We start from the raw sequence: 19,031 nt of genomic DNA on the forward strand, positions 1-19,031 counted from the left end.
TACAGAAATTGCATTACATCTTCTTATATGTTAATTACTTAATAATAACATTCCTATGAAACCTTCAGATAAATATCACCCACTTTTGCCACTTTGCTCTTTCAGGGACATTAGACAAAGTTAATGAGGAAAGAATGTTGTGGAATGTGACCAAGGCCACACAGGAAGCCTAGATCAGTATCAGAGCTGGAATTACACAGCACAGGCTTGGCCTAGACAGTCTATCCCCTCTTTGTGGTTCAGATTATTCAGCTGCCACCTCTGTGGTCTGAGCAATGCTGGTTGATGAGTTATGGTGCTGACCCAGATACATAAAACTGAGTGAAACGGTAGTTTAGATACCAGCAAGGGTCACTCAAGCATTTGTTGCATATATTTCAGCTGGGCAATACCCTTTCTTCTGGAATAAGTGCTCCTTACATTTTGTTGGGGCTTTCTTTAGCCCACTTTTATCTCATGGCTTGATCCACCTCACATGTACAAACATACACATGCTTTGCCTGAACATTAAATAAAATGATCGCTTTGCTTTTTAAAGAGAAACAAGAAGAGTTTTCGTGTTTCTCATGCTTATGCTGTTGGACCCACACTTGATATAGTCCCATGTGTGGGGTCTCCAATAATAATGACTAAATCCCCTTTTATTTTGTAGGCTGGTTAGGAGCTATTTGGAGCTGTAGCCACAGTTTTCCAGACAGTTCCCACCACATACATGTGGTATTATTTACTCAACCTCCTGATTCATTAAATATATTCCCACTCTGAAGAGGTTTATTACTATTCCTCGTGCCATCTTCATATTGATTACAATTTCAAAATTCTCTGCTGGAGATCAATGAGTATCCACTAAATAGGTGACAGCTGATGGGTAGAAAATTGAAACATTGCAAGTCTTTTCTGTCTACTGCCATCAAAATAATAAAGAGATTCCATCTCTCCTCACTTTCTAGAGCTAGCTCTGATTCTGTGTTGAACTGCATTGAAAGGAATAGGAGAGTAGATAACTGGTAGGCAACAGGCCTAAAGCTAGCTAGTTAGCAAGAGCAAATATGGTATCTAAAATCTTCCAGCATAGTGGTTGGCATGATGGAGAAGCTTTTTATTTCTACAATAGCTCCCACAAAACCTGTATTCAGTGTTAGATTGAGTTAGATCCAGTATCTCTGAGAATTTAGGACCTTCTTGAGAAACAACTCTCAGGCTAAACAAAGAGGTGATATGAGGCTCATAAACAGAAGTCAATGCTACCATGAATTAGTTGAAACTGTAGGCTCCTCAGTAATAGAATTCATGCTTCATCTTTCATAGTGGTGCCTGACCATTGGGTTTCTCTGGACACATTATTACTCACTCACCTCTCAAATGCCATAGTGATTGCCAGATCTGGATTTGGCGGTAGGGGTCCATGAGTGTACTATTATCTGAAATGCCTCTAGCCCAAGCTGTCCTTAAAATTACCTGAAAAATATTATTGTGTTCCAACTGCATCAAGCCAGTTCAGAAGCTAAAGAGTCCTCTGGGCTTTTGTATCAACTGTTTCTTTTAAGTGTATGAAAACACCTTATTCTTATCTTTTCAGGCTAAAATAGATTTGTGGAGTCATACACATATGGAAAGTCCCTTCTTATTCCACCATATGCTGTGATAAAACATCTGAGCAGGATCCCAGACCTGACAGAATGCAGGCTGGATCCTGTGGGATTAGTCTTGGATATGGGACTCATTGTTTCCTGAGTCATCTAGCAACCTAGAGAGCTGACACCCTGAGGGAAAGATGCATGTCTCTTCATTTTTACAAATCCTGTTCCAAAAATATCAGAGTAGCTTGTAGCAAACAGTTTCAAGGGAATGTGACTTGTAATTCTTATCCTGCCAAGGAAATATATACATTATTAATAGTAAAGATTTGTTTGACTGATAACATTTTTCAGATTTATTAGCAGTGAAATAGATAACGTCTGAATTTTTCTAGATCCCTATGTTGACTTTGTCAAGATTAAAAAAACAGTGCAAAGCATCGTAAAACTTCCAATAGTAAGACTTCTGAACTAAATTCACAAATCACACTGAGTTAAGAAGGCTTTGCCAACAAAACGAGTATATTTCAGGTTCTGAAACAGTGGATCAAAATGCACTGGTAAATGACTACCTGTCATGTTCATGCAAGTAACATTCATTTACACCATGATTATCCATCTGGCAAAAATTACTTATCTCCTTATAAGTCTATTTATCATTTCTTTGCCAAATCTTATCGGTGTTGTTCAAAACAGCAGGTTTCACTACCATTTGAAAGTAAGGATCTGAAAGTTGGTTATTTCCTAAATCTAGAGGAGTATGCTTCAGAAGGGGAGCTGTAGCAAGTTGCATCCAACAGGTTCCACTAATTCAGTATCATATCAAGACTCCTGAGAATACCATAACATTTTCTAAATGGCCACAGGATCTTGTATCACTGCATGTGTGCAGCCTTACCTCTGTATCTGACAAGGTCATGGAGCAGATCCTCCTAGGAACCATGGCACATGGAAAATAAGGAGGAGATTGGTGGCAATCAGCATAGCCTCACTATAGACAAAATGTGCTGGACAAATTTGGTGGCCTTCTATTACGGGGTTATAGCACTCGTGGATAAGGGAAGAGCAACAGATGTCACCTACCTGGACTTTTGCAAAGCGTTTGATGTTATCATGTATGATGTCCTTGTCTCTAAATAGGAGAGACATGGACTTTCCAGGTGGACCACTCAGTAGGTGAGGAAAATGGGGTGATGTTCCAGAAGGAATCAGTGACAAGTGGTTTTTCTCAGGGGTTGGTACTCTGACCAGTGGACTTCCGCAGTTCTGTTGGCAACATGGTTGGTTGGACTGAGTGCACCAACAACGACTTTGCCAGCAACACAAAGCTGTGTGGTGAAGTTGACATGCTTGAGGGAAGGGATGCCATCCAGAGAGACCTTGGCAGGCCTCATGCAAACTTCATGAATTTCAACAAGGCCTAGTGAAAGGGTCTGCATATGGGTTGGGGCAATGCCAAGCACAATTACATGTTGGGTAGAAAATGGATTGAGAAGGAGGAGAAGGACTTAGGTTTTGGTTGATGAGAAGCTCAACCTCTGGCAATATATGCTTGCAGCCCAGAAAGCCAACAGTATCCTGGGTTGCATCAAAAGAAGTGTAGCCAGAACGTCAAGGCAGGTGGTTCTCCCCCTCTCCTCTGCCCTCATGAAAACCCCACATGAAGTTTTATGTCCAGTTCTGGAACCCACAACATAAGAAGGACATAGGGAGTGAAGGGGCCACAAAGATGATTCTGATCATGAATGGATGAGTTGGAGCACCTCCCATGAATACAGTCTGACAGAGTTGGGGTTGTTCAGCCTGGAGAAGAGAAGGCTCTGGGAAGGCCTTCTAGCAGCCCTTCAGTCTCTGAAGGGGTCCTACAGAAAAGCTGGAGAGGGGCTTTTTACAAGGGCATGCAGTGATAGGACAAGGGTGAATGGTTTTAAACTGGAGAAGGCTGGATTTAGGTTAGACGTTATGAAGAAGGTTACACACTGGAACAGGTTGCCCAGGAAAGCTGTGGATGCTCTGGAACTGTTCAAGACCAGAATGGATGATGCTTTGAGCAGTCTGCTTGAGTGGTAAGTGTCCTGGACCATGCAGGAATATTGGAAATAGATGGTATTTAAGGTCCTTTCCAACCCAAACCATCCTATGATTCTATGATTTTAAGTGACAGGTATAACAGCAGTTAGTTGACTCATTTTGCACTATTTTTGATACAGATGTGTATTTCACCATTTAAATATTTTTTTAAAAACTCATAAATCAAGGATGTTGACAGGATACATGCTCAGAGAAGCAGAATTTCTGTAGAAAATCTGTGGAAGTTTTTGTGTTTGTTTTTTTTTTTTTTAAGGAAATAATGTCTTAATCTGAGTAAAACTTCAGTCCTTCAATAAGAATTACTTTTACTTTACAATGTTAAAAAAAATAACTACCTCTATTTAGCATATTCATTTTTATGAAGATTACAAACTAGTTAGTTTTATTCACCATGAACAGCTGACCTTTTCTAATGTCTACAAGGTAGGTACTGATATGTTTCACAGGTAAATAGCCAAACTCTCTTGAAATATACACCACAGGGCACATTAGCTCCAAGCTTTGAAACTGAAGCCCGAAGAGAAAAGCTATATGGAGAAAGTGATGATTGTGCTGTGCTGTGCTGCACTCCATTCCCTCCTGTTGGTTGTTGTGCTTTTGCTTTTTTCCCAAGGAGCACTGTAATAATATGAAGCCATCATCCCTTACAAAGAGCTGTCTTTGCAGTAACACAAATAATAATTTTATAATCACACTCCAAAAAAAAAAAAAAAAAAAAAAAAAAAGTAAAGTAAAATACATAAATCACAGTGAAAAAACAAAGTTGTCAGGGATGGATACATGGAAGCTGACAATCAGTACAGTGTCTTCCACGTCTTCAAGTTCAATGAATACACTGCACTGGATGGCACTAATGAAAGATCTGGAAGAAAACAGGTAGCCATTCCTTTACCTCTTCCTGTCTAAGCAAAATCTGTGGCTCATGTAACAAGCCACACAGTGTATCTGACTTTATTGCTCTTGCTCATCAGGAAGCTATCCTGAGCCAGCCATTTACAGCAACTAGGCACATCGATAACAGCAATGTCATGACATTTCCATGATGACTTTGGCCTCAGCTTTGTAAATCCCACAAGATCAGGTTACAGGTTGAGGGCTTAGGAAATGAGTAAGAAAACTCTGAAGGAGAAAAGCTGTGATTACATTCAAATATATTCATTACAGAAGGGATTGAACAGAAATGGGCCTTCAGTATTTTTTAATGAATTTTTAAACATACAAATGTGCTGCAGGTGTGCAATTTCATGTTTTTGACCTTTCAAGACATGGTTAGCAATATTTGCTACTAAAAACTTTTCTTGACTACAGTTTTTTCTATTTCTGTTTAAAAATGTTTACTTCATACTCTTCAGCCATTTAAAATTTTAATATGATTCATTTATTTCTTCCTTGCTTCTGTTACTGGATGTCCAATATAGCTATAATTTGTAAGTATTTAGGGCATAAGAGAATCCTACCAGATATCCTGGATAGCTGACAACCTCTGCACAAAACATACGATAGGCTGTGCATGCCAAATATATCTGTATGCATTTCCATGCATTTTTTTGTAACACACATTTCTTTTTAATAGCTGAGAATATGTAGTCACAGAATAACTCTTTTTACAATTTTTCCCCAGAGAAAATATTTTAGCTGTTGGAAAGAGATAAATGCTTTTTACCAAGGCAATTAAAAAAATTGTCAATATTAATTTCTATCCAGGGTTCAATAAGTATGAAAAGCTTAATTAAAATAACTACAAAGTGTGGTAGGTTGGAAAAATAGTTCCAATAAGATACTGAATAAGATCTAAAGTTCCACATTTCCTGTATGTCAGGAGGTGCCCAGTACACATACACCTCATCTCTTCAGTATTTTATTTATTTTATTTATGTTTAGACAGTATCAAACAACTGAAGAGAATGTGTTAAGTTTTGGAATCAGTAAGGGATGCCTCTGACATTGAATGCTTCCTTAAAGACAAATAAGTAAAGGTCATCCTGTTTCAGTATCATTTCTATCCTGTTGTTAAATGGAGAATTTTGAACACCAATATGCATTCCTGCCTTTGGTAAGTGCACAACTAAAAGTGACATCCTCCCAAAGAACAAGAATGTCTGCACTGATCTTTGCTGCTATTTGGCTTCCACCTAATACCACAACCTAAAGCAGAATTTTGTATTTACCTTTTCCTCTACATTCAGTCCTTACGTAATAATCAAAAATTATCTGACCAAAGAGTATTTCACATAAGGAGGAAAAATATATTTTCAGGAAGATGGACTTTTTCTGAAGTACAGGACAAAATTTTCATTTGCCATTTTAAGTTACTATCCATTAGTTAAAATCAAACACTTCATGCTAAAACAGAAGCATATTTACCAAAACTCTTGGAAATATCTAGCTATTAAAATGTGCTGAAAATCTCTGTGCACACTTCAGTGCCCTTTTCTGTGCATTTGTAATTTAAAAGAAAATAACTCTCTTACTTTTACAAGCTCTAGTTCCACAAAGCACTTAAGGAAATATTTTTCCAGTGATGCATTTATCCATAGAATTAAAAATATGCAAATGTTTAAACCTAGTTCTTCTATTTCTTCTATTCCCCACCCATTAGCAGGAAAATTGTGGCCTTCTAATTGCAATTTTACTGTTTATTACCTTTTATTAAAAGTGTGATACAAAAATACAGTTCTTAAAATAATACCAGTAATTACCCAGTCCACTACTAAATTTCACTGTGGCATTTATACTCTAATTCTTGAAACTCAATCTACTTCATACTGAAAATTGATGAGCTGAAATCACGATTTTACAGGGAATAACTTCCTGATTATAGAAGGATCAAGCTAATATGATCAAAGCAAATAAAATGGAGCTAAAAGCAAATGTATGGGACAAGGAGCAAAAAAACCCAAAAAAACAAAAAAAAACAAACAAACCATTTAAATTATTAGATCTTCAACCTCTGAATTTATATTCAATATGCTTCAGAATCAAGCATATTTTTTCCCACAGTTAAAGCAGAACATTTCAGTGATGTGTGTAAACCGGTAATTGTATCTTACACATTAAAGTGTGCAAATACTCCCATGCTTGTGATACTGCTCCATTTGAACTGTACTGTAACTTAAAGCTTTGGAAATCAGGCCAACTATGGCTGCATATGTAATTTCACCATCTCTGAAGTAGAAGACTCAAATTGGATAGACAGAAGAAGCTGTCACAATTGCTCAAATCCTCAACATTACAGCAATGATCCCAAGAACCTGTCCTAAAGATTTCTCAGAGGGTGGGTATTTCCCTTATTTGTCTTGACTTGTTTCAAGCTCAGAAAAAAAAGGAAAATTGGATTTAACGTGTCTGATCAATATTATTGTAGCCACTTGATGTGAGATGTGGGGCCAGCAGTTCAAGGGAGGTGATTCTCCCCCTCTACTCCACTATTGTGAGAACCTCCTTGGAGTACTGTGTCCAGTTTTGGAGCCCACAACACAGGAACAACATGGAGCTCTTGGACTGAGCTCAAAGGAGGGCCACAAATATGGTCAGTGGGATGGGATACCTCTCGTGGATACAGGCTGAGAAAGTTGGGGTTGTTCAACCTGGAGAAATGAAGGCTCCAAGGGGCCTTATAGTGGCCTTCCAGAACCTGAAGGAGGCTACAGGAAAGCTGGAGAGAGAATTTTTATCAGTGCATGTAGAGACAGGACAAGAGTTAATGGCTTTAAACTGGAAGAGGTTAGATTTAGGTTACACCTTAGGAAGAAATTCTTCAGTGTGAGAGTGGTGAGACAGTGGCACAAGTTGCTCATGGAAGTTTTTGATTCCTGCTCTTTGGAAGTGTCCAAGGCCAGATTGAATGGCGCTTTGAGAAACCTGGTCTAGGGGGAGGTGTCCATGGGGGACACCAGGGAGTTTGGAACTAGATGGTCTTTAAGGTTCCTTCCAACTCAAAACATTCTGTGATTCTATAGAATGCTGAATCAGCACAGGCTCACTCTGACACTTCTCATTTATCCAAAAAGTTTTGTGGGATACCTTTGTCCTAGCAGATGGCAATTGATTATTGTCTGACCTCCACTATTCAGATAAATCTGGTATCAAGTCTCAAGCCAAGGTAAGTACCGTACTGTGATCTCCTGGTAATTCAGCTGAAGTCCCATAATGAAATTATGTGAGATGCAGATTAAATTTATACTGCCAGTTTATTTGATAATACACAGCTATGGTATTAATGAACACAGAGCCACAGGCTTCAGATAACTTCAAGTATCAGGACAAATATATATTAACTAGACTTTATTCTTTGCAAATTTCCCTCTTTTTTTTTTGCTACCTTTAGCTGGAAGTCTACTTGGGATTCATACATAATATTTCATGGTGCACTTGGCAGATATTTTCATAGTGGTAATGTTGATAAATGATTTTCCAAACATGTTCTGCCATTTTATTTTTATATATACTTCTGTAACTGTATGAAACGACACTGGTACTTAATTTAAAATAAACTGATAATCTCCCAAAGACTTCCACTTATTTTTTTTCTCATTTCATTTTTATCTCCATATGGAATAATTTTCCCTTATGTTCTTATCTATTTTTTACCAGCCTTCATGCAGACATCAAACTAAGAAAGTGCTCAGTCCCTGTGTTGCTGTTCTTGCTTAGACAAACATTTGTAGAGAATGCTTTTTTCTGTTCCCTATATGGAAAATCATGGAGAGGAAGAGCCCTTGTTCTACAGAATCCTAGAAAATCACTTGAATTTTGCACAAAGGTTTCATAGATACTATGGGGAGTAATCAGAAGAGACAAAATATTTGTCATTTGAAACTATGTAGATTTTTTTAAAATATTCTGGTTTTGTTCCTCCTCAAAATACATTTTCCACTTGTTTGAAAGTTGAAGTGCTCTGAGGATTTGGTTTTGATCCAAATTAAATACTTTTGTATCTTTCCAAAGCCAACAATTAAATAAAGTTGACTGGATACCTCTGTACACTCTTCTATAATAGGAAGACAAGAGTGACTATATTTTCAGTATTAGGACTCCAACTTACATATGGAAAAAAACATATAAAACCTGTTCTTTCATTATGTATTGGGAGAGTCAGACAATCAGATCACATATAGGAATATTTTATGCACACTCAGTTTTGCATGTTCATCATTCATAGATATAAAATCTGCTTACGTAAATTGGGGATCATCTTTTAGAAACAGCCACAAATCTGGCATTTCAAATAACCCCAGTAACTAATGGTCTCCTATTAAATACACATACTTCCAGGTAAGTAAAAGAAAAACCAAGAAATTTTACCCAGTCTTTGATTCACTTGCTTTAAAGAAGCAATTCTACAAAGAACTATTTTACTAGAAAAGATTTTTTTTATTGTGCAGTGGTAGCTATCAATCAGACACAACACTTGGCATATCTCAAAAATTTTAAATAAAATAAAGCCGAATAGGCATATTTGCTTTTCCTGTAGTGATCAATAATTCTTAATCAAAATGTGACAGTTGTCTAACTCATGGCCTGCAACCTGATATGAGGTGGAAAGATAAGATGATTGAGAAACATTAAATGGTCTTATCTGTAATATTGATACATCACGTGTAATTCCTGTGAGGCATGAGTAATGAGCAAAAGCTATACAACAAAGTCTACATAAAATAAGCCCATCTTTTGGCATACTGTTTACAGTGGATTGTAACAATCTACAATTTTGCTTCCAGAAAAGTTCCTGAAGGCAAAAGAAATGTGCAAAAAAAAAAAAAAAATAAATAAAGAAAAAAAAAAAGAAAAAAAGTAACAAGTAGCCCCCTTCAATTAAATACCTAAGGCAACAGTGAAAGACAAAGTGCAAAGAGAGATGCAAACACACTCTTAATCACATCTGTGCTTTGTAGTTCCTCATGTTGTTCCAGGAGTTTTACCCTCAATACTGATGACAGTCCAGATATTTACAAGTGCTGTCCCTGACTTCCAGTCAGAGAAATTGGACTGGCAAGCTCCATATTACTTCTTTGGGGAATTTAAATCCAGGACACTTTCATAGTCCTCACTCCCACTTTCAGAGCAGAGAATTTTCAGCTTCTTTGAAGTTTTTCTCATTTTTTAAATAAAATCTAATTATAAATTATAAAAGGGAATTAATATTTGGACATCTTTATTTCTGTTTATTGTAACTGTTCCCCTCCTTTCCATTCTCCCACCTTTGTTTTCTTTTTGGTACCAATAAGAAATAGCACTGGGCTCCACAGAGTTAGGTTAATAGTTGGACTCTGTGACCTCAGAGGATTTTTCCAACCAAAACAATTCTGTGATCGGAAGAAATCATGGTCTTCACTTAAGATGCAGTTCTGGGAATCAGAATTATTTTTTTTTCCCAGAGACTTCCTTTGCAGCCATGGATAAACTTCTTAACCTCTACATCAGTTCTCATTCTTGAAAAAAGACTTTTACTTTTATATTTATCTACTTTAAAGGAAGTTTCTTCTCTCCTGCCTATGATTCGTACTTGCTGGCAATTTTCATTCATTCACGTTTGTAAAGTTTTTGAGGATTTCAGGATAAAAGCATATTATTTTGTGATGGAATGCTTAATTAAATCATCATTCAATGGTTTCAAATAAACCTTTCCTTTGGCTGATTTTTAGGTGTTTGTTTACCCTTACACAGTAAGAGACGGGCTCTTCTCAAAGTAGGTTAGTAGTATGAGAAGCAAGACTTGAGCTGATGCTGTCAGACCTAAAACGAGCTTCCTCTCCAATAATGGTACAGGTAGCTCAGGAAAGCTATCTGTATTTTGAAACACAAAATCTGTTGTATTTCTGTATATCTTCCTCTGTTATCTATTCCCTAATATTAATTAGGGAATAGATATAATTAACATAATGCCTTACTTTGGCATCAGTATCTACCCTTCAAAACGAGCAGCTTTTCTTGGAAAGAGCAGACCACAAATGAAAGAGCAAATGGTGGGTTGAGAAGTGTTCATTCCTTTTATTCACAAGACTCTTCTAATGTTATAAGATACCAGGATTTTTCAAGTCCACCTGTAACCTTGCTGGAGGAGATTTTCAAATTAAGGTGAATTAAATCAAGACCATAATCTGTGTGACTGTGGTTTAGAAGACAGCTGGTTTTCTACCATCCATTCTAGAATTATGGTTGTGGCCCTATTCTGCTTTTAATGCCTTCATCAGATTGCTGCTTTTCCCTGATGAGGGAACAATTATTCCATTTAATCATCAGGGCTTCGATTTCCAAACAAGATCTGTCCTCTAAGCAGAACAGATTGTTCTAGCAATCATCTAAAACTTAACAGGGGGTAGGCCATTTGCTGCTGGTTCTGGTTTATTCTGAAGCATCTCCTTCTATTGCTTCCCAAGGGATGCCTTCCATGGTTTACCCCCTAAATGATCTACTTTTTTTTTACCTTGTTCATCATTGCTTCAAGAATCATGTCCACAGTTAGGAAATAATGAAGAATTCAGGGCGACATACATACCTGTTCCACAAGTACAGAAGAAGTTGCCTAAAGGCAAGAGAACTCATTAACACTGTATACCTTATTCATTATTATAATCTAATTTGGAAAGTCTTTTCACCAGTAAATGGACTTGAAAAACATGAGAGATTAGACATTTGCTAACATATTCATACAGATGAGCCCCATACAGCAAGAAAACAGGGCCAGCTTGCTGAGACCAGTTTGAAGATTACCACAGACACATCAAATCTGGAAACAAATCCCACTGATTACGACAGCCCGTTTGCACATCTTTTACGCACAGAGTTTTCAAGCATAGAAAACAATCTCATGGTTTCGTAGATGGGTTTCTTTTTTAAAATAATGCTGACTTATTCATGAAGCATTTGTGATTGGACAGTAATCATACAACTTCTTCAATTGCTGAAAATTATTACTTTTTTCGTACAAGAACTACCTTATTTATCTCAGACTGAGGATCAGATTTGTGCTATGTAATGTATTTTTTAACTGTATGGAACTATGTATGCAGTATGTCATATCTTTAATTTTACAGGTAGTGATCTGTCTTTCCAGAAGCCTCTGTTCCCCTTCTCTGGATATATTTCAGTACATTCTCTGTTGATTCTCTCACTGTGGCCATTGTAAAACATCAGAGGGCTCCCACAAATAGCCAGAATTTTGACATACGCAAGCTTGGATAACTTAAGAAACAAAGAAGGATGAGAAGATAGCTGTGGGAAGGGGTAACAGCAGTCTAGAAATATTGAGAATATGTGTCTCAGAAATGATAACTGGAGATCAGTGGCATTTGCAACCTTGTTCAGGCAAAATTTTGGCACTTTCTTCATCCAGAGATACTTAGGATCCTGCAGCTTAGCTTAATGGAATTCCCTCTCACAGTTAAAAATTAAAAAAAAAAAAACAACAACCAAAAACCTGAATATGAATGCAGAAGAGAGGCAATTTGATGTTTGTAATTATCAAGGTAAACTCCACTACCTGCTGAATATATGCAAAATGGACCCTGGATGGTGTATATAAAAGTGGCATGTGCAGAGAACAGGAGCAAGAATTGAGAATTCTTTCTCGTAGAGAAAGTCATCACACAGGATGACTCCCATGAGCAACAGGGGAGCTTCACTGAAAGGTAAGAGTTTTGTAATTCATTAACTAATAACTTTTAGGTTTCTTAAATTTAATTTGAATTAGGAAGTAAATGAAATGTAAGCTCTAGAAAATGAAGTCTACCAGATGCCTAGTCTTCTAGAAATGGTGAGACCTGGCTCCACCTCAGATGTTTAGTGTCCTAAGCTTGGAATTGGAAGGCAGCTTCACCCCTTTTCTACTCCTTTTGCCTCCTAAGACTACCTTTACATTGTGCCGTGTCACAGAAAATAGACTTAAAGTATGTGACACCTGCACATGAAAGACTGGATCCAGACTGCTTTGCTACACCACTCAAAAGGTACTGACTGAAAGTCAAAAAGTCATTACCCAGTAGTCTAAAAGCAATGTAGTGATTTTTAATTGAATCTTTTCACAACCATCTTCAACTTCCTAAGCCAAGAATTCCTAAGTTTTCTTACACATCAAATTATTCCCCAGAGTATTTAGCTAACTGCAGCATGCATCATGGACCTTGTTCATGGGGGTGGAGGAAGTCTTACTTCAAAATAGTATAAATGCTTCTTTCTTGGGCTTAGAACTAGAAAGAAACTTATAACATGATAACATTAGGGACAGCTCTACTGATTATGGAGTACAAATTAATTTAACATTTAAATTAACCTAGGGAGCCAACACAGGTAGCAGGCCAATTTCCAGAACTAAAACTCTGAGAGCACAGAACAGTATTCTTTGAATAAATAAGTTAACATATCAAATATTTGCTTTTATGTTTTTCCATTGTTTTTTCTGTGCATATTTTATTTCATTGCATAGAAAAATTGATTCTGATATTATTAAAATTTTGAAATCGGTTCTCTCTAATTTCTTCACCATAGGTAATTTGGGGTTAAACTCTAAATAGTAAAGCACTGCAGATGCTGAAAGTCACCTGAAGGAACTCCCAGGACAATCAAAACCTTAAGAGAGGAACCTAACCACCTACAAAATTAATTTAAACTCCAAATGTTTGCAAAGAAGAAAAGGAACTGTGGGAGGAGGAGGAGGGGAAAAAAATTTTAAAAAATGACCAATATATTTTCCAAACTTACATATTTGTGCAAATATAATTATATTTCTATATTTACACAGTGAAGAAGTTTGATTTTTTTTTTTTTGGTCTTCCATTTGTCCGTATTAATAAAGTCAGTCACAATAGTAAGAGACTGGAAATACACTGTACTCTGCAACACAGGCTACCTTGTGTCCTCAAACTCTGTAGCAGGCTTTGCTATAAAGTCAAGATGGTGGAGGAAAGGATGACAGACTTACAGGGCTTCCCTCCACTGATTCATAACTGTTGTTGCTCTGAGCCATGTAACAAATATAGCCAAAAATCACTCAGCATCTTGCTCTGAAAGTTATTTCTAAATGCACATACAAGTCAATGTGATTCCATTTTGGTTTGTTTTAAACCTGAACAGGTTTGTTGCTGGTGGTCCTTTTGGTGTCCAACTTGCTCCTGACGAAGGAAGGAGTGACATCTTTGCCAATCTGTCCCAATGAATCTGGCACTTGCCAAGTTCCCCTTGGTGAACTTTTTGAACGAGCAGTTAGACTTTCACACTACATCCACTTCCTCTCTTCAGAAATGTTCAATGAATTTGTAAGTACTCTGCCTTTTCCTGAGAGTGAGAAAATATAAAAATGCAATTTAATACTTTTTAAGCACAAGCATAAGTTAACACATTAAAACCTTCAATAAGTAAACAAATATGACTTCTGTACAGACAGGGATAGTCCCAATGGTGACCAAATCTGTGTATAGAACTGACCATTGCTAAGATGCCCAACAGTTCTATTGAAAAATACGATTTTCCCATCATTCTTTATCTCTGGGAGAAGTTTGTGTTTTCTGGGTGCCAGTTCCACTCTAATGACTTGCCAGAAACTTTTGACCTTTACAGCATAAAAGCAGTGATGAAAGCAATGGAACTACTATTAGTTAATACAGTGTTTTGATTGAACCTCGTCTTACTTGTGTTTCAATAATGCCTGACCTCGATGATCTGCAGGATGAACGTTATACTCAGGGCCGGGATTTTATTACAAAAGCTGTTAATGGCTGCCACACTTCCTCCTTAACCACCCCTGAAGATAAGGAGCAAACTCAGCAGATTCATGTAAGTCCCATTTCTAATGCCATTCAGTGTGAGACAGAGCAGGGGGAGGGGGGGAGGAGGGAGGGTTAAGTGAGGAGAGGCAGTAGACAGAGAGAGAGGGAAAGCATCTCAATTGGAACTAAAAAGCTGCAAAGAGGAAAGCATCAAAAAAGCCAATAAAAGTTGATTTAAGATTTGTTGAAAGTAAGTTATAGACTACACAGAATACATATAATATATATAATATATATAATACTCTTAACTAATCTTCCCTTCCTTTTCCTTTATGTTACATTCAGTCATTGCATCTTATTTCCAAATACAATATAACCTCATGGAGTAGTGCCAGTTGTAGAATGCTTGTAGAATACTGAGAACACCACAATCTTTTAATACTATCTTAAAACAACTATAAGACAAATATTATATTAACAAACAATGGCATAGTAAATTCTGTTTGCAGGCAGGGGTATTTAGTTTTCAGGTAACTGAAAACACTGAGATTACTAAAGAAAAGATAAACAGATATCCTTGCTGATACCAGTAGGCAAAAGTGGTCAAATCATCATCCAGATACAAGGCTCTAGTGTGAAATACTGCAAAATACATGCTACATCCATCAATTTAATAATTATAAATTTTAGATGATGATAGTCTTGTTCAGCCTATGCTCACTGTTACAATTTGAACATACTCTGGAGAAAAAAATAAGCACAGGTGTATGGATAGGATTGTGCCAGGGAAAAATCTTTTTCAGTTTAATGGTGGTCAATCCTTGCAAGCCCAGTATCACCATCTTCTCAGTATGCCATTCAGAAATCCTATTGGGTGCAATAGAATTCTCATCTCTGGAGACAGAATAAACTTGGTTGTGCTCAGATCCAGTGCATTTAGTGAAGAAATGTTTGAATACTACCATACCCATAAGCTTTATGAATTCTTATTGTTCAGAAGTAAGGACAAATTTTTAACTGGGAGTTATTTCTGGAAGACCCATTATTCAAAGGGGAGGACACATAAGTTACATAGAGGCAATAAAAGTTATTTAGTGGCTTACCGTAACTTACGCCTCCCATTTGCTAATAAACTTTTTAAAATGTTCATTAAAAAATCAGGTAAGGAGTTCTGGTTTCTTTGTTGGGTTTTTTTTTTTTCACAGATATGCAACACCGTTGTCCTTGCTATTTCTTAACATGCAGATGGTTTAGTGAAATTTTCCATTACAGTACTGTAACTACTTGTGCTAATGTTGTAAAAAATTAAGACAACAATGACAGACTTCAAAAATGCAATTGCAGAGAGGTATCTTAGACAGGGTTATAGGGCATATTCAGTGGCAGGTCCTGAACTATGTTCCCAAATCACTGTATCTGAGGATATTGTTCTGCATGCCTTCTAATGCTGCCAGCATTTAGCCTTCCTATTTTAACTGCCTTTCCTTAACGTGGGTGAACAGCATGGAGACCTACTGAATTTAGTAGTGGGAGTGCTGCGCTCCTGGAATGATCCCCTGATCCATCTGGCCTCAGAAGTACAAAGAATGAAAGAAGCTCCCAAAACCATCCTCTGGAAGGCTACAGAGATTGAAGAACAAAACAAGCGGCTCCAAGAAGGAATGGAGAAAATAATCGGGCGGGTAGGTATCAGGTATTTAACATACTGTTGCTGTATGGAAGTCAGGCCCTCCCTGCCTGGAAAAGGAAAGGAAATAGTAAATATGAAGAAAAAAAGGGAGCCAAGATTGCTGGATCTGAGAACTTTTCAGCTTTCTTCCTTCGGCCTTCTTTTCTTCTGCTACCTTGTAATTTCTAAAGAGAAAATGTGATGTAACTGGCACGGCATAATCCACCACACCCCCAGTCCTGTTGCTAGAGAAGATGAAATCACTAGGACTGATCAGTCATCATTCTATTTTTTACTGTTTTGAATTTGCAATCCTGATTTTTTAAGGTTGTATCTGTTTTTTTTCACATTCACATATTTAGATGTGTTTTAGTGCATGTACACATCTCTGTACATATAGGTATTGTGTATAGTCTTCAGGAACAGATACTGTATTTAAAACTGTTCTGGAAGTCTGAGCTATTGGAAAGATGTGGCATGCAACAAAGTAATGGTGGTATCTTTCGTTTCCCTTTTCACACAAGACTCTGAACTCTGGTTCCAACTAGGTTCACTCTCAATTTGTAAGGTTGAACAAGGCTGTTGGCTGATAAAATCCATACTCAATTACGCTTGTTATTATTAATTTCTTGAAAGCTTTCCTGAATAAAAGCAGCTCTAATTTGTTTATTTTTAAAGGGGCCATGTTAGCCCATGAATATATCATTCTGTCAGTGAGTTATATGCTAACAGGAATTTCTGATTTTACTGGCTTTTGCTTAGGCTCTGAACAGATGAACAGTATTAAGCATGTCACTATCACTGTATCCACCACTTTCCACTGGTGAGAGAGACTCATGGCCTCTATCAATTAGCTTTCTCTACTCAGAAATCTTAGCCCACCTAGGCTACAAATGCATTTATCGGTATAATCAAATACCTCTCTATCCTGTGTCCATACACAAAAAATGGGCAGGGAAGGATCCAAGATAATAGCATAAGTCAAGTGTTGCTACAGTTACACTGTCACCACCTTGTCATTCACATAATTTACAGGAGTCTGGAGGCAAAGCTGGCAAGTTCCTTAGTGTTAGACCATGGTTTTGAGTGATCTTTTTTAGCTGTTGCTTTAGCTAAGTATCTCCACAGAAGTGCTTTAGCTAAGAGTCTCCACAGAACCCCTCCTATGTGCTTTTGCAATGTACAGCTGGCAGGAAATAAAGAAGATGCACAAGCATCAAGAGGCACAGAATTCCTTTCTGCTATGAAAGGTAAATTTCTGTGATAAGAGAAACTTACAGGCTGTCTTTTCCAAACATAGAGACTTAAATCTATCTTTGCCACAGACACTAACATACTACATGAGTTCCTACACATAGCTTTCTCATATTAGGGATCACTGTATCACTCAGATTTTTTTTATTTAATTTTTTTTAAGGAACTTGAGGCACAGTATTTATGAAGATGTACTGTAGAGAGATCTTTCTAGTAACAAGTTCTTGAAAACTGCCTGTATCAGAGAGATCATGTCAGAGATGAGCCAAGACAAAGCTGGAGACACACCCAGAGAAGTTCTAGGAACAAATGATAACAAAGATTACAAGGTGAAGGGAAGATATAGAACATTATACGGAACAGTGGGAACACCAACAGGAAACATTTTACAAGCCATACACTAGCAACTAGCATTCATCACAGACAGTGTTTTAAATCTTCTGCTCTACATCCAGATTCACTATCATTTACTACGGTATCATTATGTGTCTTTAGATTCATTCTGGTGAGACTGGAAATGAAGTTTACTCTCAGTGGGAAGACCTTCCATCCCTGCAACTTGATGATGAGGACTCCAGGCTCTTTGCCTTTTACAAGCTGATGCATTGCCTCCGCCGAGATTCCCACAAAATTGACAACTATCTCAAGGTTCTGAGGTGCCGCCTAATCCATGATAGCAATTGTTAGCTACTCGTGGGCCTGATCACCTGCTGAAATCATTCATCATGGTCTGCTTGTTGCTTTGCTGCTTTCCATTGCAAACTTTATGAAAAGTCAGACTGTACAGTATAAGGATCATCAGTAACTTTCAGGCATGTTTGTGTGAATTTTGGCTGCAACTGTTAGCACCATTTATCTTGATGTTACAACATGTTATAAAGTTCTTGTGTAACAAGAATACACCTTTCTGTCCAATCCTCTCACCTATTAGCATTTAAGCGATAACCAGATCATGCAGATACAAATAAAAATGTTATTAAATACAAAAGTGCATAACATGGAGTGGTATCAATGAATGAAAAACACGTGGTATGGTTTATACCTTTAGTAGAAGCTTCTCTTTTTGGATCTCAGTCTCCAGCTACTGATTATGGAATATCTTATTTCCATTGCTCTTTACTGTCCCTGGGGAAAAAAAAAAAGGACATAAAAAAACCAATTAATAATCTCTTACACTAAACTAGCCTAAACTAAAAGTATGGTCTGAAATACAATGTACTTGGGTTAATGCTTTTGTTCTGTATAAAAACTGTCTGAGTCAGGGAAAGAAAGATAAGAAAATCCATCCTGGCTGGCTAACATAGCCATTGATTCTCCACCCAAGTCCATGAAGAAAAAAGGACAGTGATCTGGGTATATCTACATCCCTACTTACTATATGGAGAAAAGGCACTTCCAAAGAAAGGTTCATTAGGCTTGGGGTAAAAGGAACAAAGGGCAAAAGAACCAATAAGTTTCAGTACGTCCCAGTAGGAATTTCCATTTCATATCCACTTACCCTTCATACTCCTGACAAGTGATGTGGTGGTTGCAGTTGCTCAGAAAACTTTCAAATTCTAGACAGGCACTAGCTGAGCTAAGGTGTCTGCTGTACTAAACTCAGTCTCCATTCATTTTGGGTTTAGCCACACTCAAACCTTTCATGGCACTCATTTCAAAACAGTATCTTTCAACATCAGAAAACTGGAAAAAACAAAACAATTGACTGCGTTTGCAAAAAATCTGGCTTACAGTCAC

The 19,031-nt window shown here is 37.3% G+C and overlaps 1 protein-coding gene across 1 annotated transcript; it reads left to right on the top strand.

Moving 5' to 3' along the window:
* Positions 1-12,261: 12,261 nt before the first annotated feature.
* PRL (prolactin) lies at positions 12,262-18,276 on the top strand. Its single transcript, XM_071736890.1, has 5 exons — positions 12,262-12,298; positions 13,740-13,921; positions 14,331-14,438; positions 15,874-16,053; positions 17,790-18,276. The coding sequence occupies exons 1-5, from the start codon at positions 12,262-12,264 to the stop codon at positions 17,979-17,981; spliced, it is 699 nt and encodes a 232-aa protein (XP_071592991.1). The 3' UTR covers positions 17,982-18,276.
* Positions 18,277-19,031: the final 755 nt, after the last annotated feature.

This window comes from Heliangelus exortis, chromosome 2 (genome assembly GCF_036169615.1).
Source record: "Heliangelus exortis chromosome 2, bHelExo1.hap1, whole genome shotgun sequence".
NCBI classification, from domain to species: Eukaryota; Metazoa; Chordata; class Aves; order Apodiformes; family Trochilidae; genus Heliangelus; species Heliangelus exortis.